Source organism: Centroberyx gerrardi, chromosome 6, assembly GCF_048128805.1.
Source record: "Centroberyx gerrardi isolate f3 chromosome 6, fCenGer3.hap1.cur.20231027, whole genome shotgun sequence".
Classification (NCBI taxonomy): domain Eukaryota; kingdom Metazoa; phylum Chordata; class Actinopteri; order Beryciformes; family Berycidae; genus Centroberyx; species Centroberyx gerrardi.
In genome coordinates this window covers 28,274,188-28,291,161 of record NC_136002.1, presented here as the reverse complement: position 1 = coordinate 28,291,161, position 16,974 = coordinate 28,274,188, and the positions used below count along the sequence as shown (strand labels likewise).

General features: G+C 44.3%; 1 protein-coding gene across 1 annotated transcript; it reads right to left on the bottom strand.

Moving 5' to 3' along the window:
- Positions 1 to 4,097: 4,097 nt before the first annotated feature.
- tgfb1a (transforming growth factor, beta 1a) lies at positions 4,098 to 14,723 on the bottom strand. Its single transcript, XM_071912529.2, has 6 exons — positions 13,959 to 14,723; positions 8,159 to 8,425; positions 7,121 to 7,352; positions 6,488 to 6,638; positions 5,540 to 5,650; positions 4,098 to 5,426 (listed from the first exon to the last, which is right to left on the bottom strand). Exons 1-6 carry the CDS (start codon positions 14,287 to 14,289, stop codon positions 5,379 to 5,381), a joined length of 1,140 nt encoding a protein of 379 aa, XP_071768630.1. The 5' UTR covers positions 14,290 to 14,723; the 3' UTR covers positions 4,098 to 5,378.
- Between the last annotated feature and the right edge of the window lie 2,251 nt (positions 14,724 to 16,974).

Below are 16,974 nucleotides of genomic sequence, written 5' to 3'. Positions count from 1 at the left end.
ATTTCTTACTTACCGAGTTCCAGCAAATGAGTCAAGGCACAGCATGCTTTACAACTACACTCAGGCACTCTCACAAGGGGTTTTATCATACTTTCCCTTTGTAGTTTTCACTTTGAAGCGGGTTTAAGTTTCTCTTCTGTCTTTGATCCATTCCTGCGTTAATCTATGATGTTGGCTACTGGTTATGTGCATGACAAGCCACCGCATGGTGAGACGGACATGGGAGATTCTGAGCTGCAAATATTTCCAAGATAATTTGATTTGTCTTTTGTATACGTCGCTGCTAAAACATCTTAAGTGCCTTGTAAGGAGGCGTGTGTGGTCCTTTGTTCCCCTGTCTATCTCTCTTTTCTCTCATTCACTCACCTACATCTGTTTTCTTCCCCTATCACGCTTTGTTTAGCTTATAGGCGATAACTCAAAAATGCCAGGGAGCTTCTTCAAAGAGCTGCCCAGTTTGGGAGGGGTTAAAAAAAGAGAGATGAGAGAGGAAGAGAGAGAAAAGAGAAGACAGAAGAAGAGATATGGTCTGCTGACACAGACTGTGATAACCATCTTGGTTTGAACTGCAGGTGTGAAGCGAGGGGGACGGCTGTGCAGACGAGACAGGTGACGAGGGGAAACCTGTCACTTCTCTGCTTCACTTTACACCTCCAACAGTGTTTTTACTGCTTTTTCCTGTCCCAGTATTACTGTATCTGTATATAGTGTGGTGAAACCTCTGAGCTATTCGTTTCTATTTCTAGGATCTCACATGGAAATCTAAAAGTTTAATTTACATGGACTACTATCACACCTAATATTTAAGTCAAATATTTATTTGTGTGTGAGTGTGTAATAAGGGCTAACAACATTTCAGCATCATCATTTTCTACTGTGTGCAACAAATACCTGTTTGGTGTGTACACATGTTGTTATAGTTATTATTATAGGATATTCGAGTAATCTAAGTAAATTAAAATTAAGTAACTAAGTAAACTACTATAACTGTAAACGACTATAACCAAGCAAATCCTCTGAGTAAAATGAAATAGAAACAACCCCGAAGTATGCAAAAAAGAATGCTGCTAAACCTAAACCTACATTATAACCTCTGGCTCCCAAACTAATAAAATAAATGGTCACATTTGAAATTTAGAGTAGACGAAAAGAAAGAACTCTTGAGAATTTATTCAGCCTCACTCCAAATATCAATCGATATATTCTATATATATCCTGGTAACCTCCCAACAATGTCTACTTAAACTTCATAATCAACACAAAATATTGTCAAAATATTAAAGGAAAACTGTTAAAATGCTATTTTTTAAGTAACAAAAACATTAAAACCAACAAATCCTGACATAAAACAACCTCAAAGTGAAATGAAATTGAGATTGAAATCACAATTGAAAATAAAATCGTAATTAAAACAAAAGCCCCAAGCCCAAAGCCCAAAATTACTATAACAGGGGGATGTCGGGAAGGCATGTTTGTGAGTAGGTGTGTGTGTGTGTGTGTGTGTGTGTGTGTGTGTGTGTGTGTGTGTGTGTGTACAGCACCTGGAGCAACAATGGCTTTGAGCAGCTGTGTGTTTGTGAAGCAGAGCTAACAGCAGCAGGACACCAGGCTGTGTTATTAAGGTCATAGTCAGCTCCGGCTAATTCCACAGGAATTACACCCGGCCACTTTACCGCTCCACTTTTAATGAGCAGTTGTGGCGAAAGATCAGGGGACGTATAATTGCAAATGTCATAGATGTTCTAATAAGACAGAACCCAAAATACTATTTCAAGACAAGTGGCACGATGACCCAACTCGCATTTAACATGATCACTTTTCATTGTTGTCTTGTAAAAGCGCAACAAAGAGAAAATGTGTCAGGCAGCATGACTTGAAATGGAGCCGCCTTGACCGTTTTATGTTTTTACAAATAGAAGAAGAGAAACCCGGCACATGGATGCAATTAAAGGGCCAATTATGTCAAAATTGAATGACTTATTCTCTCTGATGAAGTGCAACAACAGGACAATTTTCTGGTTACTCATGCGATCGTATAAGCCTGGCACGTGGATTGTGTTAGTGGTAAAACAACACCTGCTCGACCTCGAACTGCAGCGGGCAGCGGGTCTTCTCCTTTCTCTTGCGTAACATTCATATGACGATAGTTTTATGGATTTTAATGCGCTTTTTTTTCTCTCTCTGCGATTCTCTCATGGAGAAATACGAGCCGTATCGAAAGACTGAGCCTGTGTGGATGGAGCGTGTTACGGGACGGGCCTCGCTCTGCGGCAGGAGGTGTCAGCAGTTTGTTTGAGGGCCATAAAGCGCCCGAGGGCTCAGGAGGAAGCAGCTGCTGAGAAATGAACATCGGTAAGAAGGACAAGTCTGCTTGAGTCTGACTTCCCTCTGGGACCTTCCCATTAACGCCATGATAGATTTATGAGGCCCTTGACATTCATACCCCTTTGTTTGGTCATTACAGGGAAAGTAAAACAGGTGGAAGTGCTGGCATTGTGAGAAACTTTAATGATCTTGTCTCCTCCAACAAAACTTGTGTTTTGCGTGTTTGGTTTTGATAATGATTCTGTTTTCTCTGGGAAATCATTCTGCACTTTTAACATCCCCATTACATCGGCACTGCCAAGGCAACACAGCACATATTGTGCTTCGGCATCATTAAAAATCAGGACTTGGCAGCAGATCAGTCTGAATGATTTCGAGAGGTGAGAGAAAGGGGGATTCAATTATGTTGATCATGTTTCATTTTACTTTGTTTATCTTCCTTCGGAGGGCACTTTCCATACAAGCCCTCTCTATGTCGGCTCACCAGGGGAAAATTCCTGTGCTTTCCAAAAAAGCCCAGCGTAACATGACCAGCCTTGGAACAAGATAGCACAGATCACTGTCACCTTGTTAGCAGGCCGCGCCTCCCCCACGCCGCCGCGCGAGCATGCAGCTTATGTAAGGCATTTGACGTTGATCTGCTTGAGCCATGGCTGTGTGTCAGTGGGTTCAGTGTTTGCATGTGCATGTGTACAGTATGTGTGTTTAATTTTCCATGTAGTCACTGCCCTTAAGTCTGGGACTTACCAACGGGTCTGGACCTGCTCTCCTCATTCCCAATGCAGCCTCGTGGGCTGCCAGTAATCCCTTGAGTACTGAGGGAGAGGGGTGGGGCTGGGGGAGGTGGAGGTGGGGGTGCGGCTGGGGGTTGGGTTGGGTGGGGGTGGGGGGGGTATAGAGATAGTAAAAACAAAAAACAAGTGCATCCCAACAGGTAGAGGCAGTGCCAGGAATGGGGCCGTGCGTCCGGGAATCCTGGAGTTGGCTCACCCAGCTCGGCTTGCTGCTCTTCTCCAGCCGGGCCGGAGTCGTCCAGAGTAAACAGGTATCCGGTGTTTGCCCAGCTATAGACCACACACACCTGGCATACACCGCGCTTTTCCACTGCTAGATCACTCGCCTGACACTGGACCGCCATCACTGACTCCACAACCTGGTCTCACAGAATTTCGTGAAATGAGTATGATGTTTTAGAATGCAAATAACGTCCTCAGTGCACGAAAAGTGAGAGAAATACGTTTCCCCAGCGCCAAAGGATTATGTGAAGGAGACATGACTAGAGACAGGCAGAAGTTTGACATTGAACCAGCATGGAGGTGATGGATAGGCGTGTACATCTGCCTTCAACTCCGGTGGCCTAGGTTCAATTCCCAACTCATGCAATTCTTATTTAAACATGGCTAAAACCTTCACCAAAGTTTTAGCTGGCTAACATTAACTCTACGCTAACCTTTTCATGTGATGAACGCATGAAAATGGTGTGCCCAGTTTGTGGTTTCGGCATGCAATGCTTTCATGGTGGAGGAACATAATCTTCATCTTATTCGTGTCCACAACATGTAATCTGCGTTTCAGTTTGTGCTCATTTCATGAAATTTCATGAGACTGTGCTGACTCCACTTGACTTAATAAAAACACATACATATGCAAGCATGCACCGACAAGTGTGCACACACACACATACGCACACCTACACAACACAGCTCTCAGACAAGTAGAAACATCCCATGTGGTTGTATTTTACTCACAATAAGTCTTCCACACTCACGTGATAATTTAACATCAATGTTTATTTCAAGTTCTTAAAATATTTACAAAGAAAGGAGAATTTCCAAAAAATAAGTGCAATATGGTATACCAAAAAAAACAAACACTTTTTGCTTTATTGCTAAATTTGAAATCATAGAAGCTGAATTAACTCTTTAGAGAGAGCTGAATTGTGCAAAGAGAGCATCACACTACAGACAAAAGTAAAAACTTGTCCTTAGATAAAAGGCAATAAATTGTCACTAATTTACTAAGGCAATAAAAACCAGCGAATGTGTGCACAGAGTCTGAATGGTACTCCCCTAAAACCAACACCACAACCACATCCCCTAACCCTAGCCCTCTAAAGACAACAAGCTGGCTGTAAACCCAGGGGGGAAATAAACATGGTGTCACCACTCTTACAACCGCTGATATTACTCATGGCTTTGACAGCATGGGAGGCTTCATAAGGATAAGCTGACATTCACAGACAGAGCATTGTAAAAATCACATGGTAGTAACATAAAAGTGATGGACGGATCAGGTGAAACATGTAGCTATGGTAGTTGGCCAGCGACAGCAGCCTCTCAGTCAGTGGGAGTTTCCCCAGGCGGGACGTCCCTGCTGGCAGCGTGGCCGTCTGCTGTCCTTTATGGTGGAGCTGATCCAGAAAACACCTGGTCCAACCAGGAAAACCCCACCAACTACCGTTTCCCAGACCTGGGATTCAGCACCTTTGAGTATGACCTCTTTAGGAAGATGATGTGGCAAACAAAAAATGTCCTGAACGACTGTCTGTAAAATAGAAGCGTTCCTTCCGTCGAAGTCAGTTTGGTCCCTCCTGTCCTTTGGCATCTTTTTTTTTTTTTTTTGTAAGAAAACATTTTTACACTTCTTTACAGATCTGTCCTATAACAAATAAATTAATTCATTTCAAGACAGATATTTCCTGGCTATCACTAGAAAAAAAGTATATATACACATAGAAAATATCATCTATATATCTATAAAAAGAAGTCCATGTTCTGGTGGGCTTCAAACATGGCAACCCAGATAAGGGCAGGGCTTGCAGGAGGAAGGGATGTCAAGGCTGGACCATGAAGATACTGATGTTTGTTTGTTTTTTTTCTTCCCCTTTCCGCTCCTACATTGCTCTCTTCCTATCTCTCTCACACGCTCCTCTCTGTGGGCTCAGACGCGACTTCTTCCATGTCTGTATATGTCCATAATATGTTTGAGGGGAGGGGACAGGACCCCCAGAGACCCCCAGAGACTCCCAGAGAGCCGTAGGCCACGTTGTATTTTTAGCTACACTTGCAGGACTTCACGATCATGTTGGACAACTGCTCCACCTGAAAGGAGAAAAATCAACAGCGACATGATCAACCGTCCGTAACTGCTGCCGTCACACAAAATGTCCCGTAAACACTTCACCTCAGAATGAATTTGACTGCGGTGTAGCTACCTTGTGTTGCCTGCCCACATAGTAGAGGATTGGCAGCGGCTCCAGGGTCTGGGGTACGCAGCAGGGCTGGGCAGAGGCTCCGGGGTTGTGGTGCTTGTACAGGGCCAAGATCTGTAAACGATTATATTGGAGAGAGAGAGAGAGAGAGAGAGAGAGAGAGAGAGGCAAATACAGAGAACTCAGAACTTAGAATTTCATCACCGGCATGACTTCTGCCAATTGTAACAGGCAGGGGCTAAATCGCAGAGGGCTAACATGTCTGTTGGCTACGAGAAAGAGAGAGAGAGAAAGAGGATCCAGGTCAGGACATGGGTCTTGTTGACTCGCACCGTGCTGTAACAGTGCCACCTAGTAGGGGTTAGACCGATGAATCAGTTTGTCAATAAACAGGGATGATATTGGGCTTTTATTAAATATCAAATATCGGCTATTCAGTGATGTGAAGCTACAGTGAAGCTATTTTATTTATTCATTTAATTGTTCAATTATTTTTTTGTAAATTAATTCTTCATTTAAAAGGCCTCATGTATCCCAGAGTTTCCCCTACTATTGAATAGGTGCAGAGGAGAGTTTTAGAGTCTCATGGTCTAAATGTTGTTTTAGAGGCTTTTCCACCCTAATGAGAATAAAAAATATGAGAAAAAAATGGAATACTTGTAAACTTTGGCATGGAAATGGTCAAATTTAAAGATATTGACTACTGGCACAAAATCTGCAATTACGCTATTGGCATAATACCGGTATTATGCCGATGCCATATTGGTTGAACACTAGTACCAGGAACCGACAAAGAGAGGACACACCACAGAGGAGCGGGTCAAAACAGCCATTTTGTAAATAGATCAAATTTCTAGTCGCACTGCTGTCTAAACTGGCCAAACCACCATAGCTGATTCAACCATGTAACAAGATGTGGGCTGTGCACCACAGAGAGGTGTCGCACTGTACCTGGGAATATTTGTTTTCAGCGTTCCAGATGTAGGTGCAGGACCCCATGCAGTAGTTGGCATGGTAACCCTTTGGTCTGTGTATCCACTTCCAGCCCAGATCTTTCCTGAAGTCGATGTACAGCTTCCGCACGCAGCAACTCTCTGTGCTGCTGCATGGGAGAAAAGGGGAAAACGTCCTTTAAGTGGATGTTTTGAGCAGTGAAATGCCATAGAAATCTTTCAGAGCATAGACAATGTTGCAGCAAGTACATTTTTAAGACCAGTGATCACAATGGAAATAAGTCATTGACTTTGTTTTACCCTTCATAACTTTGAGATGCATGTAGGTTTTAAATCTGGGTTATAAAGCTGCACTAGGCAGGATGTTTATGTAAAAATACACCCATCTTATCAGCCTAAATCACAAATACAATACAGTGAAATCCAAACTGTCTCCTAAACAGTAGAGTTGGTGTGCTGTGTGCAGTTTACCGCTGTCACCTTACATGATTTCTCTGTATTGAAATTCTAATTTTTCAAACAGTTACTTGCTTGCTGCCATTTGGAGCCGCCAGTGTGCGAAGTTGCCTAGTGCAGCTTTAAAAACTGTCCAGGAAATGTGGAAAATTGTGAGATATACAGGAGTCCTTACTCTGTGCAGGCCTCCTCTGTTCCCGTGGAGCGTTTCTTGCGCGAGGTGAGCTGGCTGCTGTTGTTCTGAGGGATGGACATGGTCAGGATGTAGGGCTTCTGCGTGTTCCTAGACAGGATCTCTGTGTCTCCCCTTCCAGTCTGGAGCCCAGAGATGGTGAAACTGAACTGACTGTCCACGGTTGACAGGCCGCATTCACAGAACAGCTTGAGCTGGAAACCCTGCTCTTCCTCTGGTCAACACAGACACAGACACACACACACACACATTCACAACAGTGAGTAATGTAAGACTGCTTCCATGTGAGTAAATGTTGTTTGGAGGTTGCACATGACGTTGCACATGAGCTACTAGTGGATTAAACAGAAAAACAGAGGTCATAGCAATACTAGATAATGCTAAAAATATTGTATTTTGTATAAAAGTGGTGACATATACTGCTAATTGGCATTCTATTTAATATGGCTTGCCTGTGTAGCTGCCTTTGTTGACTTCAAAATAAAAGTCCTGTTTTCATGTGGTGTTTCTCTTATTTTGTCCACCCCCTGTATATACAATAGTGTAATACTATCAATACAGTATAGAATACTAATATACTAGTATATAATTCTATATTATGCTACTATGCTGTACTACATACACTACACTATGCTATGTTATGCTATGCTATATTATGCTATACTAAGCCATTCTATACTATACTATACTGTACTGCACTGTACTGTACTAGACTATAGTTTAGTATATACAGTATGTAGAGTATATTCTATACCATAGCTATGCTACACTGGTACTAATGCACTGTAAATAGATAGATAGATAGATAGATAGATAGATAGATAGATAGATAGATATCTGTAAAATGAATATAATCTAACTGTTAGATTGAATAGTATCAAATATAGAATATATATATAGAGTATAGAATAGTATCAAATAGAATATTTAATATAACAAAATAGATTATTTAATATAGCCATCCAGATCATATCTTATGTAAGATGATCATTGTTAGGTCAGAGGATGAGAGTAACTCACCAGTCCCTTTGATCCACTTCTGCATGGTCTCTGTCACAACGAAGGACAGCGTCTTGTCTCTCGACTCGTTGGTGATGAAGCGGGAGGCGAGGTAGCGGGGCGAGCTGCCCAGGCCCTCGTACAGCTCCACCCGCTGCTCCGAGGCTATCGCGGTGCTCTTGATGACCATCCGCAGCTCGGCGCTGGTCAGCAGGTGGTAGTTCCCCACACTCGCCCGCATCTCTGTGATGTTGAACAGCATCTGGTGATACTGCTTAGTGCTGTTACCTGCATTACAGAAAAATGGGCAAATATTTATTTGGAGATTTGGAACTTTTTCAGACAACTATTTTGGAGTTCAATCAAGAAAGGAAACTGACAAATAAGACTCAACCCAGAGAATGATTGAGGTTCTGGATATAAGCACAATATGCAGGAAGAGAGAAATGTGGGAAATTGTATTGTTGCGCTCATTGTCAATCTTCTCATCTCTGTCAGTTCAATGTCAAGTCTCCATATGATACAATCCTTCAACTTCCAAGACTCACTGGAATAGATCCAAAAATAATCTGTCTAGTATTTCCCAAACATTTTAATATTCCTACTTTCCTCTCCTCCCTCACTGCCACACGTCTCCTATCAGAAATAGAGACAAGAGAAGGAAGGGAAGACTTACAGATTTTTCTACATTTTTTTCTTTTCACATCTTCTGCATCATTTGTAAAACTGTCAACTGATGATGGCCTCATGTCAATGATGCCTTTTCTGTGTATTAAATTACAAGTTCTGATTAAGTGAACCTTAAACATGCATATTTCTGTGAATAGAATAGAATACTCCCTCCCACAGGGAAATTTGTTTTGCGGTAGTAGGCATTGGCATACACATGACACGGATCAAGACACGGCCATTCAAGACATGACATGTAAAGTAGTTATGAGTCCTTGTTTAGAAAGTTGATGCTGGTTGGGATAAATGATTTGTGGCATGTTTTACCTTCTGCCAGAGGGTGACAGTATACAGAATAGATGCATTTGTGACGGGAGAATCTGAAAAGCACCATGTGAACCATGTGTGCCTGTATCTACTTATAGCATGGACCTATCCACTTTATTATCTCTGGGCACAAGAGAGGATCACCTTTGAACTAATGGGAACAATTCGAGGAGAATCTGACTCTTAAACATAGAAGTTGTTCTGATTATGCTCCTGATCAAAATTTTTGTTTTTATTTTAAAACCCAGCCTCAGAGTAAATTCAGTGTGCTTAAAAGCATAAAAGTAGCTTCCTGACTGAAAATAATATATATAACCGGCAACTGACTGACTATATATTTTATTATACAGCTATTCTATATTGTACAGTGTTGAATAGGTATCAAATAATACTCTACTACGTCCTAGATGGCGCTGACGATGTAGGGCCTCATTCATGTGTATTAACCAAAGGAAAAGTTATGTTAGGTGCTTAAATAAAATCTCTATAATAAGTAATGTACTTGGAATGTACAATGTGAACAAAATAAGTACTACCTACTACTAGTAGTGATAATAACTACTAACTTAACTACTAACTAGGACTCATGCCTACTTATCTGAGGCATCATTGCATGCTCAAGTTGTGACATTTTGACTAGGTGGGTGTTCATAAATATTCATTATTCAAGTACTGGAACTGGAACTCTTTTTTATAAGTCCTTATTTTAGTACATTATACTTTGTGCATACATTATGTATTACAGAAATGTTCATTACTACTACTAGAAAACATTATTTTGCACTTACAATATTTTTTCATTGCTTAATACTCACATTCATAGAATGGAGTACACCCATTGTAAAGTGTTGCACAATTATCTTAACTGAAGCCAAACAAACAGCCATTCCAACTGTTGTAAAGTTGACCATAGAGAGTGTTTTGTTGTATTACTGCCCATATTAGCAACATTTATTGCCGAGCCTGCCCATAACATGACAGGAGGACAGAAAACAGAGCCAAGCTATTGACGGCTTTAACGCCATAAATTTACCAGCCTTCCATTACGAAGGATTAAGTCCGACAGAGACCTGCAGAGATAAGCGCAGCAAGGCAGATAAAGAGTGAAACATCATATAGAAAGAGAGAGTGAGAGGCGGAATGGGAACGGTTACTGGGGGTGGGAGGTGGGAGGTGGGAGGTGGGGGGAGGTGTAACAAGAGACAAGAGAAATGCAAAAAAAACACAGCAAAGTGAAGAATGCACTCGTACAAGTATAAGACACAGACATGTGAATAGTGTTAGGAGTATGGGAGGGAGGTGTGTGTGTGTGTGTGTGTGTGTGTGTGTGTGTGTGTGGAGGGGGTTGGCAGGGAAACTGGAGATGTGTATGTGTATCAATGGAGCCTGGGGTCTGGCCCGAGCCCAAACCTCCTACTCTGCCCCAGCCTGCCAAAGCCGGGATTCTCGGTTCTCAGCTCCAGTAATTACTCTCTGACAGCAGCTCCGGCTGCAGGGCCAGAACCAGGCCTCGCATGCTTCTACTGTACCTGGTCGGTCCAGGCCGTACCAGGGTCCTCTAGATACGTCATGACTGCCTGTGAATCATTTACTAACATCACCATCCCCATCCTAGCATAGCTCGTGTTTCACTCCTTATAATAACACCAAACTGAAACTGAAAAGAGCTGGTGTGGAGTGTAAAGGGAAATGAGATGACATTTTGCTGGACCCGCCCAGAGAGCAGACAGAGCTGAAATGTTTGGTTGAAGGTGCATGAATGGAAATATAGAGTGTCAAAGTAGCGTATATGGATAGCCGTGGCCTGGCAGTGATGTACCACGCAACACCAAGCTCGGAAAAGTCAGCGGCTCGAGCGAGTTAGAGCAAACAGAGGTAAATGTGTTAGGGGTTAGAGAAGTGTTTACGAAACAGGAAATTAAGTCACTTCCCCAAGAGCCATATTGGTTGCAGTGCAGTAATTACGGTGCAGCTTTATCATCACTTCTACTTTCCAATTAACACAGCGTGCATTGTTTCTGGAGGCAGTGCTTCTGCAGTGCCTATCACCGGGCAGCTCATGTGATCAAAATACAGCACTTCAGGGAACAAAGTGTAAAACTCCTTCTCCATGCTCGGCTGAGTGTGGATGAAAACAGGCCCCGCTCTTCTAGATAGTGGGGAAAGATAGCACCCTAGCCCTGCGTGCTAACATGGGTGTGGGGGGATTTGTGTGTTGAACCAGGGCCTATCCCCAGGTAAGCCGGGGACAGCTGTTGTGACAGGTAGGGAGACAGCTCTGTAATTACCAGTGGGAGGAACCAGATTCCAGCAACAGGCTAAATACCTGCCTCCTTCATACGCTCGACTCCACCCTCCCACGGCCCACTCGTCTTGCTCGTTTTCCCCACCTCACCCTGCATCTCACGGCCTCCGACCCCATCACTTCTCTGCCGCATCGTAGCACGATGGCAGCGGGTTCATCAGTCTTCAAGAAAATAAAATCATAACCGATGCTGCACCGAGGCACTGAACTCAATTCTCTCCTCTGCTGGCTCGATTCAAGAGGAGAAAATAGTTCCCTCTGTATGCAAGCTGAATTACTTTTGGACCGATCCCATGTTAAATGGGAGAGGTGAATTTGTGTGGGCTTCAAGGGAAGGATGACTGCTAACTGGCTAGTGGAATTTGGCCTCATCCGCCGCACAATTGCCATAATGGAGGCTAAAACTATTAAGTTATAAAATGCTGTGCACACAAATATGCATCCCTGTAGGCTGTTCAGGGTTATCAGGAAAGTGTGAGTCGTCCAATAAAAAGGAACCACAAGCTGAAATGACGCTGCTGATGAATACTAATGAAAATAGAAACCTTGCTCTGCCGTTAGATTCCGTTTTAATTACTTGGTTCAAACAGAGCTCTTCAGTCTTTCTCAGTGAAGAGCAGGACTCTGGTTGCCTCCCACACCCCCTTGTCTTTTTTTTTTTAATAATTGCAAAACATTTTTCTTTCCTGCCTTGTGTACACGTAGGCCTACACACGTACACACACACACGTACACTCAGACACTTGCCGTTCCCTCTTTTCAAGTGTGCGGAAGATGAGTGCGTTTTAAAGAGCCAGGCTGAGGGTTAAGACAGTGGATGGGTGTTCTCTGGCCTTCCACAGCAGTAGGAAACACAGGCTCCCCATGGGCACTGCTTGCACCGGACCTGAGTCACTCACGATCTCAGTGGCTATCAGCCTGCCTTCCTTCCTGCCAAGCTGCCCTGTCACAAACACACTGCAAACACACTGATAATAAGCTCAGGAAGCTAACCAGAGAGAGAGAGAGAAAGAGAGGGAAGAGAGAGAGAGAGAAAGAGAGGGAAGAGAGAGAGAGAAAGAGCTGGACAGAGAGACCTACAGAGAAACAGAGAGAGAGAGAGACAGAATGTGGTCAGAGAAAAAGAAAGAGATATGAGGGAGAACAAGTGACAGGGTAATGCAGGGAGAACCCAATACTCAAGTTACAGGAAAGCCCCAATCCCCGAGGGACAGGGAGGAAAAAAAGAAAAAGAAAGAGAGGGAATGAGACAGGGTGAGGGTGAAGGAGTGCACTGCATGTCTTCTCTTATCCCATATTCTCTCCTTTCCCTCCTGTTCTTTGGCTCCCATCTAAGCAGAACAAAACCATGCCCTCCATTTTCAAGGTTCTTTTGTTCTCTCTTTGGTGTGTACGCTCCTGAACATGGTCCATCCACTCAAGTCTTTCCTTTGAAGTGGTGGATAAAAGGAGGGATAGTGATGATGCCTGCCTGAAAGAGTGAGCAGAATAGGCCTGTACAGAACAATGGAGCAAAGAAACAAAACCAAAAAAATATGTTTAGTATAATAAGCTTGGGAGTCATTTCGCAATTACAGCCAAAGACCACTTGGCTAAACAAACAACAAATGCAGGCTGGCCAAACAAACAATGGAGCAGTAAAAATGCCATGGATACCATGAGAGCAACGCAGAGCATCAGAACAGATGCAACACAGAGTCCTGTAACTTCTTACGCCTGTGATCTCTGAACCTCTCAAGCTGCCTGAAGATGTTGGGTGGAGATCAGAATGGGTTTCACATGTTGAGTGAATTTCTGGCAGGAATTGGAGTTGACACCAGCCATTGGGCAAATGCTGGTTAATTTTGTCTGTAGCCGGTAAGTCTGTCTACCCTACAAGCCGCTTTAGCAGGTAACCAACTGTCATAAAGAGGTACTTATGAACTTGGACCCTCTTTGGTTTTTAATACATTCTTTTAATTCCCATTCCGAAAAGCACCTGTTGATCACATTCTGCCATTGACATTTCTGCTACCAGCTAGCGCTCCTTCGATTTTTTGCTATTAAGAGGTCCTGTTCTATTCTAAAAACCTAGCTGGCTGGTGAATTGTGTGGTTGTTTGTGGGTGTTGTGGCCAGTGGACAAGAAAGTTAGTGTGCTGCACTGATTTATCAACATATACTTTCAGGAGCAATCAGTCAATGTCGTAGTGACGTTGTTTTGCATCACAGGTGGACTTTCAGCAACTGTTAATACAAGAACTGAACCATGACCAGATTTTTTTAATGGAAACTACCAATGCGTCTCCAGGATTCTGTGTGTGCCTGTGTGTGTAAGTATGCTTCCACGTGTGTGTGAGCCTTGAGCAGTGAGCCTTAGCGTACATTGGAAATGTGGGGTGATAAATCATAAAGTCACAGTCCTAGTGCAGTAGTTAAACCATCAGCAGTTGCCTCTATTCTTGACTATGCGTGCCCGTGCGCACCGATGCGTATATTTTTATGAGTGATGTATTATAGTCCTGAGCTATTTGGTACTCACCTTCCTTCATTTTGAACTTGTGCAGCTCCTTGGCGAAGTACTCCTCCTCCTCCTGCTGTGTGGAGATGGGCTCGGGCTCGGACTGCTGCTCCTTCAGCATCTCCTCGGTGCTGTTGTAGAGGGACAGCAGGTTGGTGGGGATCTGCTCCCCCTCTCCGGCCTGCTCCGGCTCCGGCTCCTTGGGCATCCGCAGTTTGCTGAGGATCTGGCCCCTGATGGCCTCGATGCGCTTCTTCTTCACCAGCTCCAGGTCCACCGTCTTACACGTAGACATGCCGCTCACGCTGCCCACCACGCACACGGCCAGCATCGCCAAGCACGCCAGCCTCATGGTGCCAACCTGACTGCTGCGGCTCTTCTGTACTCGATTTCTCAGCGAGTCTCCCCTCACCTCTTCCCTCCCCGCCTGCCTCCGACCCGGGATGCTTAGGGAACAGTGAATCACTCCGTGGAGAGGTGCGACTGACGCAACGTGTTTACAGGCGGCAGAACAATTAAAGCAGTGTGGAGAGCACTGGAGGTTCAGTCGCTCCGAGAGGCTGCTGGTGCCGCTGCTGTCGCTGCTGCTGTGAAAACCACCTAACACCTCTGCCTTCTTTGCGTAGAAGCAGGAGGGGAGAATCCCAGCAGGCAGGCAGACATCGAGTGATGAGCCAGCCTCTGACTCAGCCGCAGGTAACACAATGACGTCCCAGACGCCGAAGCGAGCCCAGAACGGAGCTGTCAAATGCAAATACAGCCCGAGAGAACATGCACACACAGACAGCGCCCCCAAGACTCAGAAGACCATTACAGCAGTCAGCAGTCCAAAACAATCTACCACAACCCAAGCCACCTCACAGAGCCGGCGTTACTCAGAGACCGATGTGTTTTCGATATTATTTCAACCCCCGGTCTAGCAATGTGAATTCAATCCTGTGTCTCTGCAGGCAAATATATACAGTTCCACGTGTCAGCTCACTGCTATGTAGTTTCTCTTTACATGACCCCAGAGACCAGCAGAGTGAGTGTGAAGGGGAACTGCCTGTGTAACACTCGACAAAATGAAGAGTGATGTTGGCAGAGCCCAAGTCACCGCTTCCTTTCCTCCTTGACCCACAAGGTCTCTTTTTTTAGATCACGAAGGAATTATTGCTGTCTCTGTTAAGTTCGGTCCTGTATGCACATGTGCTGTCGAGTGTGCCCTCTCGAACCGTTTCCAAGGAGGAGAAATGAACGAGGACGTATCCTCTTCTCAAAGTGGAAAAAAACTGGCCTTCCTATATCTCTGTCTCTGAAGTTTGATCAGATGACCTCCGGCTTCCTTCACAGGCCAGATAAATCTCTCGGGGGACTTGAGTCAGCTCAGAGTTAATCAGATATCCGAGGTGCAGGGAGAGAAAATACAGTATTTCTGACTCTCACTTGCGTTTACTTACTCTACAATAGTGTGCAAACAACAGCAGTCAAGCCAGTAAGCAGAAAGTCTGTACACAAAAACACATCAGACAAACATTTATGGTTCCCTGCTCTGACTACCTCTTTTTTAGCAATAACAGCATGTGATCTGTGTAAAGCAGCAGTTCACATGAAAATGCTGTCAACACCTCAAAATAATACTTACTCTACACACGAAGCAGCTATCTCTATGTAACTATGTCCTCATTCTCACCCGCGATAATACGATAACGTTCAACACTCTGTATAGACAGAGCCTGAGGTGAAAACAACTCAAACAGTGATGCTATCAGAAAAAAAACAACACAAAACAGCAGAACCCTCCCTCAGTCACTGAAACACTCTCCTCCTGTAACAAAATTTAACACGTTTAACACACCGATTCTGAAAATGAGTGTACCAAGCAGACCTCAGGTTGACACAGCAGCAGTAACAACAGCAGTAGCCGGAGTAACAATCCCTCTCAGCTCTTGGGGATCGGACTGCAGTCTCGTCTCTATCCTCTCCTCCCTCTATCCATCCATCGGTATCTCCTCCTTTAAGCCCCTGTGCAGTTCCTTCACACCTTTCCTCCCGTGTCTTCTCCCTTTTCACACTCTCCCTCTATTTAACTCCCTGTCTGCCTCCCTTTCTCTCTACGAGCTCCCTCTCTCCTGGTGCTTGTCAGAGCTTGCTGGTGACAAAGTGATTTGTGGGAGCTCCGCGCTCAGCTAACTTTTCTCTCTCTCTCTGTGTTTTCTGCACTCCCTCCCTCTGTCTCTTTCTCTCTCTCTCTCTCTCTTTCTCTCTCTCCCCCCTCTTACTCTTCTTTTTTCTGGTTCCTGTTACTCGTCTAATAGAGCGAGGAGCTCTCCGCCCAGGAAATGAGGGTAACGGCCGCAGTGTAAAACATCTGCTGTTTAACAGAGCTCTGCTGCCTGCTCTCTGTCCACATCAGGAAGCCAGGAGCAGAACACGCTGAATGACTGACTTTAGAGGCACCGGCTCCCTCACACTCTCTGGCCTGTCTGCCCCTGCGGCCGCGATGACTGACAAGTCAACAAGCCTTGCATGGCACTAGTGTCTCGCCAACTGACCGCCGCATTTACCTGGTGCCAGCGAAGGTGAACGGCTGCCAGGCAAAAGAGCTGAGCCACTGGGGACTGGCTGGTCTAAAAGTAGAACGGTGAATTTCACAGGATGGAGAGCCAACAGGGCTGCGCTCTGCCGTCCCAGGTCTGGGATTGTATATTTTTCAAAGGGGAGACTCAAAGCTAGACTCAAACAAACCAGTGATAGCTTCAATCATTGTGTCTCTGTCTGAGGGATGACTCTACAAGGAAGTAAAGATACTAAAGTGAGGTTTACATCCCCTTAGTACATTTTTAGAAAAGTACACAGTAGTGAAGAATAATCTATTCATCAGAAAATGACACCAAATCTCTGTGGTTAAGAGGAAAGTACAAGACATTTAACACTGACCAGGAAACACGACAAAATCCCCTAAAATACCAACCCAGTATGGATATAAAAACAGAAAACAATACGCGCTCAAACAGTGACACCATAGACTGTTGTGCCACAGTGTCAAGTGCTGTTT

Bases quoted from the DNA above. Each gene is read 5' to 3' on its own strand.
- tgfb1a (XM_071912529.2), bottom strand. From the start codon at position 14,289: ATGAGGCTGGCGTGCTTGGCGATGCTGGCCGTGTGCGTGGTGGGCAGC. The intron at 6,639-7,120 runs GTAAGGACTCCT...TCTCCCATGCAG, and splicing joins ACAGAGGAGGCCTGCACAGA to CAGCACAGAGAGTTGCTGCG. The intron at 5,427-5,539 runs GTAGCTACACCG...TTCTCCTTTCAG, and splicing joins ATGTGGGCAGGCAACACAAG to GTGGAGCAGTTGTCCAACAT.